Source organism: Phascolarctos cinereus, unplaced genomic scaffold (genome assembly GCF_003287225.1).
Source record: "Phascolarctos cinereus isolate Bilbo 61053 unplaced genomic scaffold, phaCin_HiC Scaffold_2;HRSCAF=192, whole genome shotgun sequence".
NCBI classification, from domain to species: Eukaryota; Metazoa; Chordata; class Mammalia; order Diprotodontia; family Phascolarctidae; genus Phascolarctos; species Phascolarctos cinereus.
In genome coordinates this window covers 351,268,912-351,290,323 of record NW_027555625.1, presented here as the reverse complement: position 1 = coordinate 351,290,323, position 21,412 = coordinate 351,268,912, and the positions used below count along the sequence as shown (strand labels likewise).

The following is a 21,412-nucleotide window of genomic DNA, read 5'->3' as shown; positions in this document are numbered from 1 at the left end:
CTCTTTATTTCTAGAAAAATGTGTAGCACCTCAGGGCTTTTTTAATCTTTTGCCCTCCCAGAACTTGGTGATCACTCTTTATTCACTAGGCTTTGGATAAGAATGTCAAATTGCTTGTGTAGCAGACATCTATTTGAATTACTTTTTTAGTGACTTTGATATTTTAAGCAAAGGAGTACATTTATGGGAATGGCATTAAAAATGTTCCATGTTTGTTTCTTTTACTTAGCCCTTTGAAGTGGACCTTTCTCATGTGTATTTAGCTTATACTGAGGAAAGCCTGAGACAGTCTTTGATGAGATTGGAGAGGCCACGCACTTCAAAGGGAAAATCAAGGCCCAAAACTGGAAGAAGGTAAGAATATTATTAAATCTTATAAATCCTGAGCTTGAGTTATTCTAGTCATTAAGACATACATTTTATATTTTTATTTCTGTTAATACAATCATGATCTTGGCTAAGACTCTAAGGATCTCATTTGAAAATTAGTTTCTTTAAAAAACATTGCATTGATTTTTCCAACCATAGCTATACACTCAAAAGTGTATCTATTCAAAGGACAAAGGGTAGAATTTAAAGGGAGACTCTTTTTTTTTTTCAAGTCCTCTTGGGTTACCTAAGACTATTGCTTAGTCTCACTTTGTTCTTTGCAAACACCACAAAAACCTTCTGCTCTGTCTTAGTCTCAAAGACTTTTGAGTCATGAGAGCTAACTAGTCACTAATCTCTTCTGGCGAGATGCCTCTTTTTCTAAATAAACTATTCAGGAGAGGTATTTCCCAAGAGACCACCATGAAAGCCTTCATCTAATAGTCTTTCCATTTTCTGGCAGCTTAGGGAGATGTTCTTGTTCGTATCGATGTATTTTCTCCTTGGAGTTTTCAGCTACATTTGTGTCAGATTGAGGTTGTATTAACACTCACACCATCCATCAGCCAACTGGTATAGAGACAGCTTATTAAGAAAAGGTTACCCCCCCCCCAGTTAAGCTTTCTTTTTTTTTTCCTCCAACCCCGTGTTCTAAATGGTTCTAGGTTTTGTTTTTTAACATCCTGTAGTGACACTAGCAGGACAGGAAGTGATAAGCTTGATTTTCCAATGTTTTGAAGGATATAGAGAAGTAGGGTATTTTTTATTCTAGAACCCTCCCTTCCTCTCCTTCTCCCTCCCTCTCACCCCCCCCGAACTCAGCTTAGTAGAAGTAATAATTTTAAAGATTATCTGTTATGAAGTATGAAATATATATCATACTGTAGAAATGCTTGCATTTTGGCCTTTTCTTGAGAAAACATTCATTTTCTTCTTGTTTTTCCCTCCAAAACAGAAAGCGTTCTGCGAAGCCTGAGACTGTAATTGATTCTTTGCTTCAGTAAACGTTTACAAATATGAAACCACAATAAAATTAGCATATGTTACAGTGGTCGGCCTAGCTATTTAGTTTACCTGAGGATATTGAGGATTTTTCTTTAATTTGACACAGCCAGGGCTATAAAATAATGCCTTACTCTGGAGTAAGAATTAGAAATGATCTTTTGTCCAAATACTGTTATGCTGTATGTGTTATATTAACATAACATGTTCAGACAGTATAACTAGTAGTTGTTAAATTGTTGTAATGTGCACTACTACTGTTTGTTTTGTGCAGGAAAATCTGAAAGACCGTATTGCACAATGACAGTGTTAGATGTGTATTTAAAGTCACAAGCTATTTACCTAATACCTTCATTGAGAGAAACTGAATTTTAAGACATGAAAAAGCTAAATGTCATGTCATGCCTTGCACATAGAGACTGGCAGCTTCAAGTATCCTGTGTTGTACTGTTGTGTTTGAATGTGGTAGCTTTCATCTATGATATGACTCTTTCTGAACACTAAATCTCTTTTTTCACTATTTAAATACTTGCTCATTGCAATGGTAGTATTTGCTGTAGTTAATGTATGAAATGAAGCAACTCATCTAAAGAAAACAAAACACGTCTTTATCATGTCAACAAATAATGTACACTGACAATTTATTCCATCCTCCTTTCTAACTTTCCTGTATTCCATTGTCTTACTGCTCATTTAAATTCAAGTGAAACATACATTTTTGTTTGGGCTAATAAAGGTAGCAAAGCCTGTGGATTTATATTTTCAGTGAATTGTCACTAATTTAAGGGTGCCACATTTTTCACAATAAGTGACTAGAGATAGAGAAATTATAGGAGATCAAATAAGTTAGTAATGGCATTGTATTGCCTGTGCTGAGATCCCATTTGATATATGGGTAGGTGAATTGATATTTTGACTGCATCTGAGTCTTTATTTGATTTTAATTATTCTTTACATTCTGCCTGAAAGAAGAATTCTCATTCTTCAGAAAACCCTACACACTTAATGAATAAGCGAACTTAACAGAAATTAACCATTGACAAAAGATGTCTATTGAGAGCTTTGCAGATCCAATTGGTGTTGCCTTTGAGTAAGAAACTAAACAAAAACACTCACCTGGAAGATGTTCAGAGTAGAATAACTTCCTTCTCAAGCCCATTCTTCAAGCTGGAGACTTTAATTTGCCATGTTCAGATTTCCTATGCTTCGGAATTGTGGAGCATACAGCTTTACCTCTTCTCACACGGTCATTTGAATGAGGCCATCTCCCTCTTTAAAACTGGTTGTTTTTTAATTAACAATTTAAAAAATGTACAAAGTACTTTATTAGAAACTCGTTCCTCTAGTGGTTAGTCAGCTACTTACAAAACTGATAGTTACTTTTTTTGAATATTGCACTTCTACTAACCACTAGCATTTTAATTTTTTGTGTGAATTTTTAGACTTAAAGTATTGTTAGCTAATGCTAAACCACCATGGTTCAAATGTCTTAAATCTTATTAATTTAACGTGATTTCAGTAAGCATTTTAGATGTTCATTTATGTTTTTTTAAAACTAACTAAAGGAGTGGAAAATTGGTGAGTTACCTCCAAGAAGGAAGAGTACTGAAGTCCTTGAGTGCGATGAGTATAATCTGTGTTCTCTTTGTAATATTTGAGATGTTTTAAAATCTCTAATACTTCCTTACATAGGATATATGGTTAAAATACTGTGAAGACTTTAGTTGAATTTGTGTCCTGAAAAACAGTGTCAGTAAGATTCCTTAAAAGTTGACATGTTTGTCAGAGACCCATCAGGCACTGAGGAGAGAGCAGTAGATCTGGAGTCAGAGGGTGTGGGTTCAAAGCTACTAATCACCTTTGTGACCTTGAACAAGCTGTTTAACTCTCTGAGCCTCAGTTTTCTCATCCATAAAATGAGGGTGTTGAAATAAGTGGCCCCTCTGGTCCCTTCCACCTCTAAATCTAAGCTTCTATGAACTCTGGGAATAATTTCTGCAGAGAAATCTTTGTTGTCCAGTGGAAGCATAGTTAATATTTTTTTCCTTTTAAGAATACATTCTTTTTCAGTCTTTAACTCAATGAAAAAATTGTTTACTATAATAAGGAAAGTATCTTTGATTATACTAGTATAACATGTTAATAGCTTACATTTATAAAGTGCTTTAAAGTTCCCAAAGCACTTTATATACATTTTCATTTGGTCCTCAACAACCTTTTGAGGTAGGGAGTATTCGTATTGTTATCCCCATTTTACTGGTGAGAAATTTGAGACTCAGAGAGGTAGGCAGTATTTTGCCTGATGTCCCACAGAGCCAGGATTTGAATCCAAGTGTTTTGACTCACAATTCTTTTCACTGCGCTGGATTCTACATATGATTACTTCCCGTGTCTTTTGTCCCCTAAAAGTACAACTTAAATCCATAAGAGTGAAACTGTTATATTTTCAGTGATTAAGAAAAATTAAAGTGTGTTTATGCTAGAGCTTTTGTACTAGATGAGCATTAGTTTCATGAGATGTTGACATTAGATTTATTAACCAGGCAGATTTGGAACAAGGGAGGGACTGAATTTTGGGCCATTCAGTAGTTATGATAAAGCTTACAGAACTGTTATGCTAACATGAAGTAAACTCATAAGGCTCACTACATTTAAAATCCACAGGCTAAGTTTGTAATGACTTCAGTGATAATTCCATGAAAGTGCACAACACATAGACATTCTTAAACTGAGTGGATTTATCCACTGTATGGATAAACTTGGTCTAAAATATAAGTAATTAGGTTCTCAAGTGAGTATTTCTTCTGTTCTCCCTTTGACTTAAAAAGTAATAAGAATTATTTATTCGAAGTAGCATTGACAACATTGATAGGGGTGGAGGTTATTAGTTTATAGTTTGTGATTTCATAACCTTTTTTTAGGGTATTAAAATATGATGGCATTCTCCATACTATACATAATTCTCCATTGAATTAAATACTAGCTAACTAACTACTAAAACTTCTGAATATGCACACAGGATGTTGTATATTTTTCTTATACTCACAGCTGTTAGTTGGCATGTCAGTCCAAACCTTCTGGGTGGATGGGAGGAGGGATAGTTTTTTATTCTTTACTTCTCCAATTAACACATTTTCATATTTAAAAATTGGGTTCAATAAAAGTCCTGTTAGCCTTGAATGTTTTGCTTTTTCTATGATTCATTTTAGTTTTAGTATTTATTAGGCCTTACCACTTTTCTTTTGCTTTATAATCTGTTTTTAATAATTTCTCTTTCCCCTGAAATCATATTTTAGAGAATCACTTCCTCTTCCTTCCAAGGATGGGTTAAGGAGAGATCTGTTTTCCCATTAGAACTTACTGGTGTTTGGTCAAGTTTTAATGTATGTTTATACTTTAATGTTATTTAATTATTCTTGGTTCTAAAATGCTAGAAAAGACATCTCCCTTAGTGCCTTTGATGAATTTACACTGTAGTCTAAACATAAACTTTTAGCTAACAATGCTGTTTATGAGCCCTAAATAAACGTTGTACAGTTAGCTTCATTTGTATTATTTCATTAATTTTGAAAGTAACATTTGTTTAATTTTTATGTAAACATTTTATTTATGTTGTAAATACCAGTACTGTATGTATACATGCAGCATGTTCATCCTAATGAATAAAAATATTAAGGTTAATGTAGGTCTGATCTTTCTCAATTCTTTCTATGCATATTTTTTCCTAGGTTGGATATTTATAGGTATTAGATACTATTTATGCTTAATATGTCATTTTATGGGGGAAGGGAATAAGCATTTATATAGTACTTACTCTGTGTCAGGCGATGTGCTAAGAGTACTTTACAAATATCTCATTTGAGCCCCACAGCAACCCAGCAAGGTAGGTACTATTATTATCCTGATTTTGCAATTGAAGAAACTGAGGTAAATAGAGGTTAAATGACTTGCTCACAGAGCTAGTAAGTTTCTCAGGTTGGATTTGAACTCAGGACTTCCTGACTCCAGACCCAGTGCTGTGCTGTCTAGCTACACCTAGAACAGTAGTGGTCTAGGAAAAGAGGCTGGAATCATTTTAAATCCAGAAGTTCTTACTGGTTGTTGAACTTCCAAAAAATATTTGTTCAGAAAATTATACTTTAAATACCCATTATATTCACAGCTTTGTCATACAACAGTACTTTGAGAGGATTTTTCTTCAAGATTGCTAGCTTTTCATTCACAGATTCTAATATCCCATAATATATTTTATATGCAGGATTTTTTCATTTTTGAAGAAATCAGTGTGCTTGCAAGTGATTAGCCAAGTAGCTTTCTGGCCCAGAAGCTTTCTGGCCCAGATTAGCTTGAACATCTAATGGACATGTTGTCTTTTTTTTTCTTTTTTTAGGCGATTGGGGTTAAGTGACTTGCCGAGAGTCACACAGCTAGTAGGTGTCAAGTATTTGGTGGGAGGTGGGATTTGAACTCAGGTCCTCCTGACTTCAGGGCTGGTACTCTATGCACTGCACTGCCTAGCTGCCCCCATGTTGTGTTTTTGTAGGTCAGACTTTTCAAATGGGCCTGCTCAAAATGTTTGTCAGTTTCACCAACATTCCCCATGTCTTTTATGTTCAAAACCTTGTTTTTGATTCCCCACTCCTAACATTTTTCACATCTAGCTAGCTGCTAAGCCTTATTGATTGACACATTTCCCTTCCATTTTATTCCATTTTGGTATAATAGGCCTTTTGACAAATTTTTCCATCTCTGCATTCTTCTTCCCTGTTCTCTCCCTTCCCTCCCCAATTCCATCCTTCATACTGTAGTTCTAGAGTAATGCATACAGGTAGTCATCTTATGCTGAACAGAATCCTTGGCTAGTTCTCTATTCACTAAATAAACTCCAAACTCCTTTCTCTGGCGTACGTTAAAAGCATCAGATTACTCTCTTTTCCAAACATACCCTGCCTTGTTATGCTGTTCCGTATGCTTGGAACACTCTCTCTCCCTCTTTTTAGTTGAATTCCTCAATAGAAAACCTCATCCATAAAGGATTCCCCTGATCCTTCATTGATCTTTTCCGTTGGGTACCTCATGTAATACTTAGTTTTGCACCTCAGAGAGTACTCATCATATATTATTTTGTATCATAGTTATTTGTGTATATCATTTCCCCACCAGACTACAAGTTCATGAAAACATATCTGTACTTGGTATCTCTCCTGGGGCTTAGCACAGTGCTATGTCCTGTTTGGTTACTTAACAAATGTTTATTGAATTTAATATGAAAAGTTAAAGAGTAACAAAGTAAGTTAGGTTATTACTCTTATTGAATTTACTGAAATTAGTGAGTTCATCTTATTTTTGAAAGCCTTGTTAAAAAACAAAACAAAACTTTAGACTACTAAACTTCTTCTAGAAGTGGTGTGTATGCAAAGGGCTATTCTAAGAACCATTTACATGGGCCTTCATTCTACTTTTTCATGCTTACTACCATAAGTGAAATTTCATGTAGGCTTAGAACCTGAAAACACAAAGAACTGCCATAATTCATACAAGACAGTAAGTGAGCTGTGATTTATAATTATGAAAACAAGTAGCACATTGAGGTCAGGTCCTAAACCTAAAATATTTTTTAGAGTTTTTTATGCTAACACATTTGGTAAAAATTATTTGAACTTATGACGTTAAGTTGTTCCATTCTCAAAGGCAGATATTCAGTCCTGCTTTGGAAGCTAAATAAATGAATGTGTGGGAAAATGAATCTGAAAAGGCTACTTCAAAAAAAGCTAGTTTCCTTTTAGCATCTGCTAGGCTTCCTGTGACCCAATCTTCATTTCTTTTATCAATGTTATCTGAATGTCATATCATCATACTCAAAACATGTATGACTTTGAATTTCTTTAATAAAGATCAGTTACTCCCACTTTTGGAGGTTGGAAAAATTTTAGTCTTTAATTGGAGGCAACTTGCATTTATGTAGAAAGGTGCTTAACTCAGACTTTACAACTAATAAAATGTTTATCAAAGTTGATAAAAATCTTAGCAAGAGGATATTGCCTAACCGAAAAATACAAGCTGTATTACAAAATAGTCATGGGGACTTTGCTTTCTATTCCATTGTAGGTAAATGAGGGTTGAGCCTGTAATGATTTGCCCAACACCCAGTTGTGTGTATTGTAATTGCGTCCTTTTTATTATCAGCAAAAAGTTGATTTGTGGTGGTTAGTAGAACTGTAGGCTGAGGGTGAAAACATTATAATGAATCAAAAGTTGATTACTTTCCTCTAAACCTCTACAGCACTTAAGAGTTGATACCATTACAGTCTAGCACCTCATTACGTTGCTATCTTGTATTGTTCTGTAGTCAGCTTGTCTCCCCAAGAAAACTATAAACTTCCTGAAGTCAAGTATTGTGTCTTAATGCATTTCTACCTTGCTGAAGGTATTCAGTGTATTTTTGTTAATTGAAATTCTGGAACAATAGTTTGACTCATCCAGAAAACTGAGACAAAAAGAAATTATTATAAGTAAGAAGAAAGGAGGTGAGCTAGAGAAGGCAGGTAAAGCATTTCCATTCAGCCTTAAGTTCATTTGAGTGGGGAAATTCTCTTTGCTTGCTTAGGTTTAAGTTCAGGGGATCCGTGATGTTTCTTTGGTGACATCTACCCTTATTTAAACTTCGCATTTTAGTCAATTTGCCTTCTCCCTACTTTTCTAAATGAAAAATTGTATACAAAGTACATGGTGATCTTTAAAGCACTAGACAGACTTCAGGAGTTATTATCATGATATTTTTATGTTGTCCTTCCTCTTCTATGCCCTAACTCCATTGCCCATTTCCTAACAGGTCCTGAACACCCCCCTCTCTGGTAAATATGGACTCCCACTGGAGGTAACCCAGAGCCCCACTCTACTCCAATCCTTGGGTTCACTATCCCTTTCCCATTTACATGTTATTTATAGGTTATGTTACCCAACTAGACTGAACGCTCCTTGAGGGCAGGAACTTTTTTGCCTTTTTTTTTTTTTTAGGATCTCCATCACTTAGCACAATGCCTGGCACATAGTAAGTGTTTAATAAATGCTTGACTGATTGACATGGCCGCGCACTCTGCTTAGATGAGCAGAGAATCACTGATTGCAATCCTAGTAAGATGGTGAACCTTGTCATTGCTCCGTAAGGTCCACCGTGCCCTAACATCTGCTCTGATGCTATGCATTCTGGATCCCTTGTGTTGCCGCCTGGCCCATTTTTTTTTTGTCATATTCCCTCCCACTGTCCCCTAAGGAACTCTGGGCTCGTCCATCTGTCCCTTTGGTTGAACTTTCCTATATATGTTGTCTCCTCTAACATCAATGTCAGCCCTTCTCCGTTTGTGTCTCCACTGTGCAGTGCTTGGCACATAGTAAACACTTAATACATGCTTTCCCATTTTATTCAGTTATTTTTGCCTTAAAGGTTTTCTTCTCCCACTTCCCATGTCTTAGCTGGGTAAAACAGGGGTTCTTTTTCTGTGTTGTGGATGCTATTGGCAGTCAGGTGAAACCCTTCTCAGAATAATGTTTTTTCATGTTTGTTTTTTGAGAAGTAATCAGGGTTTAGTGACTTGCCCAGGGTCACACAGTAAGTGTCTGAGGCCACATTTGAACTCAGGTTCTCCTGACTGCAGGGCTGGTGCTCTGTTTACTGTGCCACCTAGCTGCCCTTGCAATAATGCTTTTAAATGCATGAAGTAAAATACAGAAGATTAAATTGAAAACCAGTTCTGTTGAAATAGTTTAAAATTTTTTTTTTTAAAAACAAGTTCATAGACCCCCATTTAAAAAAAAACAAAACAACCCTGGTTTAATAGCAGCCTAAAAGCCGCCTCCTTCCTGAAGTTTTCCCTGGTTCCCCTCTACCATTCTCCTTCCTTTGAGCCACTGTAATATTTTTCAATTCTTATGGCATTCTATTTTGCCTTTTTACTGTGGTTACTCGCTGTAAACTCCTTGAGGTTAGGGACTTATTCTTACTTATCTTTTTATCTTGCTTAGTACCTTACACATAGCCTGTAAATTAAATCTGCTTACTTATTAGTGTGGATATTCCCTCCACTAGTTTAAATTGCAGCCCTCTCATACCTCATCCTGTAAGATTCTTGTTTTTTGTTGTTTTTGCACTAGGCAGTGGGATTAAGTGACTTGCCCAGGATCACACAACTAGTAAGTGTTTATGTGTCTGAGGCCAGATTTGGACTCAGGTCCTCCTGAATCCAGGGCCAGTGCTCTATCCACTGCACCACCTAGCTGCCCCAGTCCTGTAAGATTCTTGTTTGTGTTTTCTCCTAAATTTGACAGTTATAAGCCCTACTTCTGATAGGGTTAGGAGACTCCAGAGATGGTGACCCAAGGAAATGAACAATGGAGACCGGAGACTGCTACAGTCCCCGCATGAACTATTTTGTTCCTAGCTAACTAGCACTGTGTGTTTTGACATCTATTATGGTTATTTGTGAAACAAGTCTTATCCCCCAATGGACAATGAGGTCCACTCAATACCAAACTTTGTGTCTCCCTCCCAGCGCCCTAGTGCTCTGCAGCACCTAGAGGCAGCTAGATGGCACAGTGGTTAGAGTGGGCCTGAAGTCAGGAAGACCGGAGTTAAAATCTGGCCTCAGACGCTGACCATGTGACCTTGGGCAAGTCACTTAAATCTGTTTGCCTCAGTTTCCTCAACTGTGAAAAAGAGATAACAATAGCACCTACCTCCTAGGGTTGTTGTAAGGATCAATTGATAACAAAATTTGTGAAGTGCTCGGCATGGTGCCTGGCACAGAGCAGGTGCTTAATAAATGTTTGTTGCTTTCCTTCCTTCCCATACTGATTCTTGAATGGTTGACAGATGAATTGAAGAATGAGAAGAAAGAAACACTTTCATGTGAACTTTCTCATTTTGGTCCTAAGAGGATGACTTCCTCAATTCCTGGTTGCATAATCACTTGCCAGGCTGATCTTTTGTGGTTAAAAGGTTAGTTTCTGTTTGTTTTTTTATTTTTATTTTAAAAATTTTTCCCCTTCCCTTAATTTTTGGAGGGCTAATTATTCCTGTTTTTTTAAAAAATACTCTGGTTTTATTATTTACACTGGTGGCATTTCATTTAAAATTACACCTAAGTGTCTTGCTGGTGTTACAAATTAGTTTTGAATTGGGCCTTGTGGTTATAGGAGGATGTGGAATAAGAAACCATTTGCCTGTGTAACTCAGGGTGAAAAGAGAGCCCTGATATTAGGCCTATTTTTTTCTTATGAAGGCATACTTAAACAAACAAGTTTCTAATGACTTGGCATCCCTTGAATTCATTGATGTCAGTCCTCTCAGAGATGGTTACACTATCTTGTAAACAGTTTCTAATTTTATGTTTTGTTTCCTCAACTAGATTTTAACCTCCTTAAAGGCAGGGACTGTCATAAGCATTTTTTTTTGATCCATCATAGCACCCAACCCAATCTTAGAGCCATAATAGGCACGTCAGTAATTACTTGTTGAATTATTTCTCAAAGAAATGGAAACCCTTGACTCCATTTGCCAAATAAAAATAGCTAATACTGATGAAAATGAAATATCAATCTTAATATGTACTTTAATGATATATTATAAATATATAAATATATTTAAAATATATAACTATTAGAAACTTATAAATTAAAATTTATTCTCTAAAACTGTGCACTTTTTGAAAATATCTTCTGATTGATGGTTTTTAGTTTGCTCAGGAAATCTTGCAATTTAGTAATCTTGGTTTCATTCACAGGACATTTGGTCTGTAAAGGGAAACATTATATATCAGCTTATATAATTATTCTATTCTTGCCAGTATCTCTGTTTACTTGGGGACAAACTTATTTTCTATCCCTGCCTCTTGGACCCCCCATGGCATCTCACTTAAGGCTACAAGTAGATGTGTTCCAGGTTATTACAAATTCATTTTAATTGGGCCTTATGTCTCTACTAGTGGACTAGCAGGAGGCCATTTGCTTGTGGTTCGTACCAACACTTTTGTCTGCTGAAACTGACTCTCATATTTACATCAAACATATAAAACAGCTGATTAGCTATAATGTAGCAATATACCATGTCTAACAATGGCAAATAAAGTCACGTATACAGGACATTTTGAAGGGTAACTTTAAACCCCTCTGTCATATTCCATATATACTTCACAGCTGCCTCCATTAATATTCCAAGAAATATGCTGTTGAGAAGTGAGTGATTTATCCTGTTATCCTATAAAAGCCTGAGGGAAAAACACATGGATGGTCGGTAGAACCTATGGAATAGCAGTAACACAAGAATCAGAGACATTTTAGAGCAAAAAGGACCTCAGAAGTCATCTGCCCCCTGCCTCCTAATTTTACACATGAGGAAAATAACTTGTCTATAATAAGGAAATGATTTGCCTAAGGTCACAGTAATATATGGAAAATATTTAGATGGTCCCTCTCAAAGTAGTGACTGTGTTCTCAGACTAAATGATGAAGGTGGGCGGCAGAAGTGCCATCACTGACCTGATTCACTAAGTGCATTAGGTTCCTAAGCATGTTGCTTAGCTTAGGGAATGGGCAGCTGTTGGAGACCTGTTGGAGCACAGTGACAGCTCTGCATAATGTTTCAAAGTCATTCATTGTCTAGAAAGAGAAATAGTTGTCACGGAAGCCCATATGCTCTTTCTCTGTCTCCTCTCTCTCTTTCTGTCTCTGTCTGTCTCTGTCTCTCTGTCTCTCTCTTTCCCCCCCTCCCTTCCCTCCCCTCCCCCAGGCAGGATTTGTTTTCAGACCACATTTCACATATCTTTAAGGAGGACAAGTGGAGAATGAAAGTTTGCTAAAGCAAACATTAAGTATGTTTTGACTGCCTAAAGTCTCCATCTCTTACACATACACAGAGGAGTGTCCAAAGTTTTTAGGACAAAAATATAGTTAAGGGATTATATATACTAAATTTAAAAAATGCTTTAAGGGGAACTTTTAAAGATTATTTTCCTTAAATATTGTTGGATTTATGTTACCCCAAGGATACACACACCACCTTGGTAGAGTGAGGTGAAGATCTGTTAATCAAATGAGGTAAAGATCTCTTAGCCAAAGATCACTTTGATCTTTAGTTTTGCTTGTCCAAATCTGGAGCCTTCTGTTTCTGTAGTTAGAAGGGAGGAGTAGACATGAAATCTCAGAACTTCACCATCACAATGTCCCGGAGAAATTGGCATTAAAGAATACTACTTCAAATGATGTTAAGGAAAGCAGCTTTAAGTATAGGCCAGATAGCATGGAATATAACTACCTATGGGGTCCAACGTTAGTCATATATCCTGATATTTTGATTAAACCTGGGCTCCTGCAGTCTCATTTCAGAACCAAAATAGTTCAAATCTGTATCTGGTGATTTTGTTCTTAAGCCTCCCTTAGCACTGCCATTCTGTCATCAGTGCTATCAATGCTAGCTCAACAAATGGAAATCTTCTGAATTTTAAAAAGCAGTTTTCTATTGGATTGGAGTTTCTCCACTGTGAATCCTTTCAAAAGGATGTATGTGTTAGTTACATTTGGTGACAAATCCTGCTGTATGTTGAATGAGAATCTCCGAATCAAAAGTGACTGCAAAGCTCACCTAGCCCAGCTTTGCACTTTAACAAGCATCCTTTTGAGGCACACCCATGCTGAGTTGTCATCTACCAGTAGCTGAAGACCTCCAATGAAGGGGGAACCCCCAGAGCAAAACATTCCTCTTTTGAATAGCTCTAATTGTTAGGCAGTTTTTGCTTATCTCAAACCTAAATTCACCTTTTCACAAATTTAGTCATGACTTGCTTTCTAATTTGCTTATTTCACTTCTTTTGAATTCCAGGGAAGGCTATGACTTCTAGGTTCTCAAGTCAAGTTAGTAAGCAATTATTAAGTATTTACTATGTGCCAGGCATGGTGTTAAATAGTGGAGATACAAAGAAAGGCAAAATATGCAGTCCCCACCTTCAGGCAGCTCACAGTCTGATTCGGGAGACAAGCAGCAGCCAATATGTACAAATAAGCTGCGTACAGGATAAACAGGGAATGACAGAGGGAAGGCACTAGAATGAAGAGGGCTTGGGAAAGGCTTCCAGGAGAAGGTGGGATTTTATCTGGGACTTGACACCTCTCCTCAGACCATAATCATCTTCCCCACTGGTAACCTAGACTGCCCCAGGGTTCCTAGGCTCTGCTGTGTTTTACCAGGATGCAGGCCTCCATATCACTTCTTGGCCCACTCTGTCTCATGGCACCACATGTACCCCAGTTACGTGCTGTCTTCCCCCAGAATGTAAGCTTCTTGAGAGGACTGCCTTGCCTATGTGCTTTTGTATCCCCACCACTTAGCACAGTGCCTGGAATACAATAAACATTTACTAAATCTGTCCATCTACTCATTTCTCTACCTATTTATCTATCATAACGTTATGAATTGTGCCTCCTTTTGTACTTTACAAATCACTACTTTCCGCAGAAATCAGATAACCCGAGATTATATCAACATGTACTCACCATGACCAGCTGAGAGCATGATGACTCCTCAGGAAACAGCTTCGGAGTACTGGAATTCTTGATATACACAAACATACACACAAATCCAATATATTGAATTATTTAAAGATATTCCTTAGGGATATTAAAAAAAAAACCACTTTGTCCTGTAAATATTGCCTTTCTTGGATGCAACTGGAGGTATTTTGCTTTCTTTGAAATAAACTTTTTGTTCCAGAAATTAATCCAATTTAAAAGAAGACAAATAAGACAAGGATGAATGAAAGAATATACTGGAATTCTTTTTTTAATTTATTACTTTTTTTTTGGCTTTTTGGTGAGGCAATTGGGGTTAAGTGACTCGCCCAGGGGTTACACAGCTAGTAAGTGTTGAGTGTCTGAGACCAGATTTGAACTCAGGTCCTCCTGACTCCAAGGCCAGAGCTCTATCCACTGCACCACCTAGCTGCCCCTACACTGTAATTCTTTTTGAAGATTCCAACAACTTAGGGGCTGGTAAAGAGAGGGATCCCCAAACTGGCTATCCCAAACAATGAGGACAGTACACTGAGGTTCTAGGGTGGAGTTATGAGTTACAGCCACTATGTGTCTGGACCCGCCAAAGTCAGTAAATTCTTATATATAGTTTGGAAGAGAAGCGATAGAGCAGTGGTGTCAAATTCAGATAGAAAGAGGGGCCGTTAAACCGTACATAAGAATTACTGTGAGCCACCTATTGACTTAGAAAACCACATATTAACGTTAGACTTTATTGTATTTTATTTGTTAAAAATTTCCCAATTAGATTTTAATCTGGTGCGGGCAACTTAGTGGACTTCCTGTGGCCCATCTCTGCTATAGAAGCTTATATGGAACCACTCTAAGATCTGATATCATCTATGAGACTTAAAATCATGAATAATTTACAATTGCTTCACTGACACACTTTTTAAATATTTACTGTATGCAAGGCCCTATTTCCAGAAAAGAGAAGAATGCAAAGTTAAATTTGAGACATAGTTCTTACTCCCAAAGAGCTTGGGAGAAATGAGAGGCACAAATTATCACCATGGTGGAAAGTATCAGTTTTATAAGTTAAGTATGTACTTCTGATATACAAGTTTACCAATGGATTGGAATGGAAGCAGGCCAAGCACATGAAAGGGGTTCTAAGCAAAGTGAGCTCAAACACAATAGTCAATTAATATTTTGCTACTTTTAAACCTTTGACTTCAAAAAAAATGCTAACTTGAGCTCACTGTTTACTGTGGCATGGTAAGAAGGCTGGCTGGGGTCGGGAAGATCTGTGTTCAAATCCTTCCTTGGACACATGTGACCACAGACAAGTTGCTTAACTGTGCAGTGTCCCAAACTATTAAGTTATATGCTTAATGGTCTCTCAAACTATGACGTAATAGACAATTGGCTGATCCATATCAATAGAGTTTCCACGCTCTTTACTGAGAGTTTTTACTCTTTACAGTGGACCAAATATATGCATATATACACATATAGTTTCCCTACTTCTGCATAATACCCTAAATTTGCACTATGCTATTTATTGTTATTCCTTAGAAAATAACAATTTATTTGTATAAATCTAACAATCCAGCAGGGAGAGATCATAACTTCCTTTCTCAAATGGATGGTCTGCCCGCTGCCTGCCACACTTGAGTCACATCTCCATATTGACAATTTGTATGGTATCATCCTAAAACATTCTTTTGCCCTTAAGTGATGGTACCTGGTCCCTCAAATTTACTTCTCTACTTTTCCCCTGATTTTCACCTCTTCATAGAATTTTTTTTTCTGAGTACCCAAGATAAAGTCTCAATTGGCCTAATTTTTAAACCCCTTATACCAGAGGTGGGGAACCTGCCTCATACTTAGGAGAGTCTGCCACGGCTTATATATACTGAGAATAATAGGGGAAAGGGTGACATGCTATTCATCTTTCAAAGCATCATTATAAATGTTGTTATGCCATGTTTACAATAACCCTGTGCCATAGTAGGGCTGGTTTCATTCCTGTTTTAGAAATGAATAAACAAAGAGGTGAGGTGACTCACTAAAGGCCACAGGTTAATGTAGCCCGGGTCAATCGTATGTTTTCTACCTACTCATGTAAAAGGAAGATGAATTGGATATCTGTCATACAGTTCACATAAGTCTATTTCAATGCCTCAGCATCACCATTTGGAAGCTACAGATAGGATGCTCTTGGCTTCAATTAGGCAAGTTCTAGAATTTTGTTCCTAATCTTTTTTTGTGATGTTGTTTAGAAGAAGGGACTTAGAAAGCAACTTTCGACTGCCAGAGCTGGGTAGAGGGACCTGGTCTTAGCAAGTTTTGTTTTGTTTTCCTGGATAGAGGGACCAGGTCCAGTAACAGTTGAGATCTGATCAAGAGAAGCCCAATGGAAGTAAGTGCTATGAAATCACTAAACATTGATATAATAAAACAACATTTTTCTTACAACAACCTTGTGAGGTAAGCAATACAACTACTATCTCCATTTTAGAGCTTAGAAAAGTGGGTCTTGAGAAGTTGTGAATTGCCCCAAGATCACATAGCTAGCAAATGTCAGAAGCAGAATTTGAACCCAAGCTATCTGACTCTAAATCCAATGTTCTTCCAAAGCACAAGTTATGGGATGGATATATATATATATATATATATATATATATATATATATATATATATATATATATACACATATATATACACATATATGTATATATATATACATATATATACACATATATATGTGTATATATATGTGTGTGTGTGTATATGTGTGTATGCACATATATGCGTATATGTATATAGACATGCACTTGTATATACATATATGTATATACAAACATATATATGTGTGTGTGTGTGTGTATGTATATGTATATATATAGTTACTGTGTAATGCCTTCAAATCACAGTTGAGAAGAAAGTATCAGTCCTAGTGCTGTCTAATCATAGGTAACCCTGCCTCAGGGCTCTAGATGGTCTGGCCACCATTCAGGAACACATAGAAAACAAGCAGTCAAATAAGAAATGATGGTAAATTAAGACTTTTGGGCTTTCAGTCTTGGTCATGTTTCCATGAAAACAGGAACTGAAGAGCGCAAAACTATTGATACAGCTGTAGTGTTTGTCAGAGAAAATTCACTATCAGATGTTAAATCTGTGTCCTCCCACTAGAGACAAAGGGGGATTAAGGAGACCACTTTGCACTGCTAGAATGATGGATTTTTAAGATTCTTATTTTTCTGTAAAGCTTTCAGAATGTTTTTACCAAAACAATGAAAGCCCTAATTCATCCTTCAAGTCAGCCTTGGTATAAATGTATTGTTAGGTGACCAGAGAAGAAAGAGGAAAAGTGAGAATCTGTCCGTGACATTTCTATTACTACAGACCATTGCTTAGCTAAAGGGAAAGTTCTCTTAAACTGTAACATAATTATCTGCCTCTATTGGTAGAATTTTGTCTTTGAAAAATTGAGCAAATTGGCAGAAACATCTCAAGTACATTCTATTTGTACTTTGAACAGAATCTGAATTATGATGGATTTCCCTGATCATTCCCCAAAATAATCAATGAAAGAAATAACAAAACCTGTTTGTGAATAAAAATAAATGTCAATATTCTCTTTTCCTGGGTAAGAATATCCCCTTTTTCCAAAGGCAGATTCTTCACAATTCATTTGCTGCATATCTTTATAAGAAATTCTCGGCTGGATACTCTAACTCCAGTATACAGTAGTCTTACCTCTGTATCCTCAAAGATGTCCGGCACTTCCATCTCAAAGCAGGGAAACTAGCAAAGCAGAGAGAAAGAAAGTCGTTGAATTACAGAAAGAAAAACGTTGAATTACAGGAACCCCCACTTATTCTTTTAAGAAACATTTTTTAAAAACTACTCTGGCTAGGCGAAAGGAAAGGAAAGCTTTTTATCTTTTACTGCTTCAGTTGCCAGAAGTATCCGTTGTCTTCTCTAGAAGCTGTTGGATTTTTCTAATACCAGAATCACCAGTCTTCACTCAGACACCGATAAGAGATGATAAGAGCTGTTGCCTAGGTACCTTTTTCATAGTAAGAGAGTTTGCCATGTGGACGATCTCTCTGAGAGAGGGTTGGCAGGTCCTTCTCTGTCCCTGGACAACATCACTGGTACATGTTAACAGGCAGAACAAAGTTGGTATCAGTTGGAATGTGAGACGCATGCTCAGATCTCTATCAACAAAGTGGCAACCGTTGATCATTAATTTACCAAGAGAAGCTAGCAGTGTGACTCTGCCCTGAGGTGTCTGTATTTATAGATTCAAAATTGCTGAAAGGAAAGGAAAGAGGGTTATTTTGTAAATTTAAAAATCATCGGCATCTGATTATCCATCACTTCCAGGACAGATAGTGCCTCATAGAAAAAGGTAAAATTTTCCTGTGAAATCAGACCAATAGGAAAATGAAACCTTGTAAAAATCAACAACAAAGTTCCAGTGTAGGAAATTGCACCATGTTCTGCTCTATAGATTAATCTTTCTTCTCAGTTTGGGGCTGCTACTAGCTTTTCACTTTGCATAGGAGGAGGAGGAGGCCACAGGTGTCCAAAAATTTGTTTCAATGCAACTATGTAAGGTCCTGAGAAAAGCTACATAGTAATAGCAGGAAAGTTTGACTGATACAACCTTCAGGCATGTTTCTTATTGATGGAAGGAGCACCTCTATAAGCCTGCTCCTGCCAGTGAGATTTTCCCGCTTCAGAAAGTTAAGAATTCGTGTACCCTGGCACTGGCTTTATCCCAGTTTCCAGGGAACTTCTTCCCTGGCACTGAATGGATCCTTCTTGGACTCCAGCCTTAGAACTACTGCTGATTTCAGGCATCAGCAATCTCAGAAATGAGTCCCTTATCAATGGATGCAGAGATGCAAGTCCTCATCTGGAGAAAGAAACCTTTACAAAAAATCATTCATTTGACCATTATATCTAGTTGACAACCAAGCCAGACATTGGTCTCCTGGCTGCACCATGAATAAGTTAGTCTGTCTCTTGGCTTTGGGCCAGTATTGGGAGGTATAGAGAAGTGGAATTACTTGCCTAAAGTCCAAACCATGTCCATTTACCAACAATGTCCCCCATGCCTGGAATGCTCTCCCTCCTCTGTTCCCATTATTGACCTTCCTGGTGCAACCTCCTATAGAAAGCCTTCCCTCAGCCTTACCTCGTTGCTTGCCCTCTTTTAATTGTTTCTTATTCCTGTATAGGGCTTGCTTTGTATATATTTGTTTGCACGTTATTTCTTCCATTAAATCATAAGCTCCTTGAGGGCAGGGACTGCCTTTCACATCTTTTGGTAATCCCACCATTTAACACGGTGCCTGGAACATAGTAGGTGCTCAATAAATGTTTATTGAATGAATGGATTATTGAGTACTGACTGTGTGCAGAACACCATTGTTCAGTTCTTCAGTAATGTCCAAATCTTCATGACCCCACAAACCGTAGCACACCAATACTGTCCATGGGATTTGGTTTTTTTTTTAAGCAAGGTAATTGGGGTTAAGTGACTTGCCCAGGGTCGCATAGCTATTAAGTTTTAAGTGTCTGATGTTGGATTTGAACCCAGGTCCTCCTGACTCCAAGGCTGGAGCTCCATCTACTGTGCCACCTAGCTGCCCCCATGGGATTTTCTTGACAAAGTTGCTGAAGTGGGTTGACATTTCCTTCTCCAGTGGATTAAAGCAAACAGAGGTTAAGTGTCTTGGCCAGGGTCGCATAGCTAGTAAGTGTCTGAGGCCGGATTGAATTCAGGTCTTTTGACTCCAAGCCCAGTGCCTTCTTCACTGAGCCACCTAGCTGCCTTCTATGCCGTGCTCAGAGCGAAAACATTGCTTAGCAGTTTTGTATTTACCTAACACCTTTGTTTGGAAATATTCCTAGTATTTGATGTACAGAATACTTTTTCAGGTATCTGGAAAATGTTCCCATCAGGTACCAGGTCTTTCCGATCAAAGCAACTGAAACCCAGAGACATTTCTCGTGTCACACAGGTTTTCATCCCCATCAGCTGAGCTGAGCTCATTTTTTTTTTCATTGCAAAATTTTGGAGTTAGATTTCCTAATTTTCAGTTCAGGTCACTTTCCACCACATCACGCCTGAGGAAATGCAGACATTGATTTAAAATTTCTGTTTTGTGTAGATTCTTTTCAAGACATTTTTATAGAGACAGAAAAGGTTTCTAGCATAATAACAATCTCTAACATTTATGTCATGCTCTAAAATTTCCAAAACACCTAACATACATTTTTATCTCATTTAATTTTCACAGCATCCCTGAGAGGTAGGAATGCTGGGTATTATTGTCCTCATATTACAGATGAGGAAACTAAGGCACAGAGAGGTTTAAGGCCTTCTTTGTGGTCCCACAGTGAGTGTCAGAAGCAGGGGTTGTGCCCAGCTCTTGTCATATTTCATGGCCAGTGTTTTTTTTTTAATGTAACATTCTGATTCTCAAGAATCAGTCCCTTTTTTCAGTTAATACAATTGAGGCTGCTAGTCTGGGGAGGGAAGGTTGGAAGATGAGTGATTGTCTCCACCAAAAACAGGACAAGGAATAAAGTTCAATTATGGAGCAAGGGGTTTGGGTTAGACATTACAAAGAAGACAGTCGTGATCAAGTCTGATGGTCAGTGTAACTAACAGTAGGCCAACTCAGTAATTTCATAGATGGGAAAACTGAAGCTGAAAGGAGGGAAGTTTTTTGGCCTTAGGTAATTCCTTCCAACTCTCTAGACCTCAGTTTCCTCATCTGGGAAATGAAGGACATATTCTAGGTGAGTAGGAAGCATATGGAATAAGGAATAGGATGTTGGACTTGGAGTCAGGAGGACCTGGGTTCAAATCTCATCTTCGACACTAATGGCATGACTGAGCAATACATATAACTTCTCTGGGCCTCAGTTTCCTTATCTGAAAAATAAGAGGATTGAACTAGACTGCCTCCATCGGCCCTTCCAGCTCAGATCTATGACCCCCTGATCATTTGATCTCTACAGCCTCTTCTAGTTCTGATATTTTATAATTCTAAGAACTGAGATATTCCTGCAGGCAAAGATTGGCCACCAAAACCAGCAAAATAACTCCAAGGTATAGCTGTCTAAAAAAGAATGATTTCTGTGATCTCTTTCTTAGACCAAGATGAGATGTCTGAGCTTCTAAAGGTTGGTGCTGTGAAAGCAGATTACCCCAATTTTTCCAACATGAAAAAGAAGTATTCTTATGTTCCCAGAAAGCTGGCTGCTGAATTTTCAATGCAAGTCCTATACAGAGTGCATTTCAGATATATTAGAGCAGTAATTTCCCTGCTTTGTTTTGATTTGTTCTTTCTCAGTTCTTTTTTGCTAAAAAGGAAGGGGCCTATTCTTGGGCCTTTGTTAATCAATGAGAGCAGCAGTAATTTTAAAGTAGGGAGTAATACCACCAGGTCCTATTTGAACAGCACTCCTTTGCAAAATAAACACAATC

General features: G+C 37.4%; 2 protein-coding genes across 2 annotated transcripts in view; one reads left to right on the top strand and one right to left on the bottom strand.

Annotated features, from left to right (window-relative positions):
- Positions 1-5,052, top strand: part of KIF3A (kinesin family member 3A) — a 58,876-nt gene extending 53,824 nt beyond the window's left edge. Inside the window, 2 exon segments of the mRNA XM_078150373.1 lie at positions 230-354; positions 1,325-5,052. Coding sequence (XP_078006499.1) covers positions 230-354; positions 1,325-1,373 — 174 coding nt within the window. The 3' untranslated portion in view covers positions 1,374-5,052.
- Positions 5,053-10,961: 5,909 nt separating this feature from the next.
- Positions 10,962-18,180, bottom strand: IL4 (interleukin 4). Its single transcript, XM_020991403.2, has 5 exons — positions 17,972-18,180; positions 17,659-17,706; positions 13,915-13,971; positions 11,905-12,024; positions 10,962-11,160 (listed from the first exon to the last, which is right to left on the bottom strand). Exons 1-5 carry the CDS (start codon positions 18,149-18,151, stop codon positions 11,056-11,058), a joined length of 510 nt encoding a protein of 169 aa, XP_020847062.2. The 5' UTR covers positions 18,152-18,180; the 3' UTR covers positions 10,962-11,055.
- Positions 18,181-21,412: the final 3,232 nt, after the last annotated feature.

Coding starts and splice junctions, on each gene's coding strand:
- IL4 (XM_020991403.2), bottom strand. CDS start 18,151: ATGATCAACGGTTGCCACTTTGTTGATAGAGATCTGAGCATGCGTCTC. Junction 17,707..17,971: donor ACTCTCTTACTATGAAAAAG/GTACCTAGGCAA, acceptor CTGCTTTGCTAG/TTTCCCTGCTTTGAGATGGA. Junction 13,972..17,658: donor ACATCTTTGAGGATACAGAG/GTAAGACTACTG, acceptor GTGTATATCAAG/AATTCCAGTACTCCGAAGCT.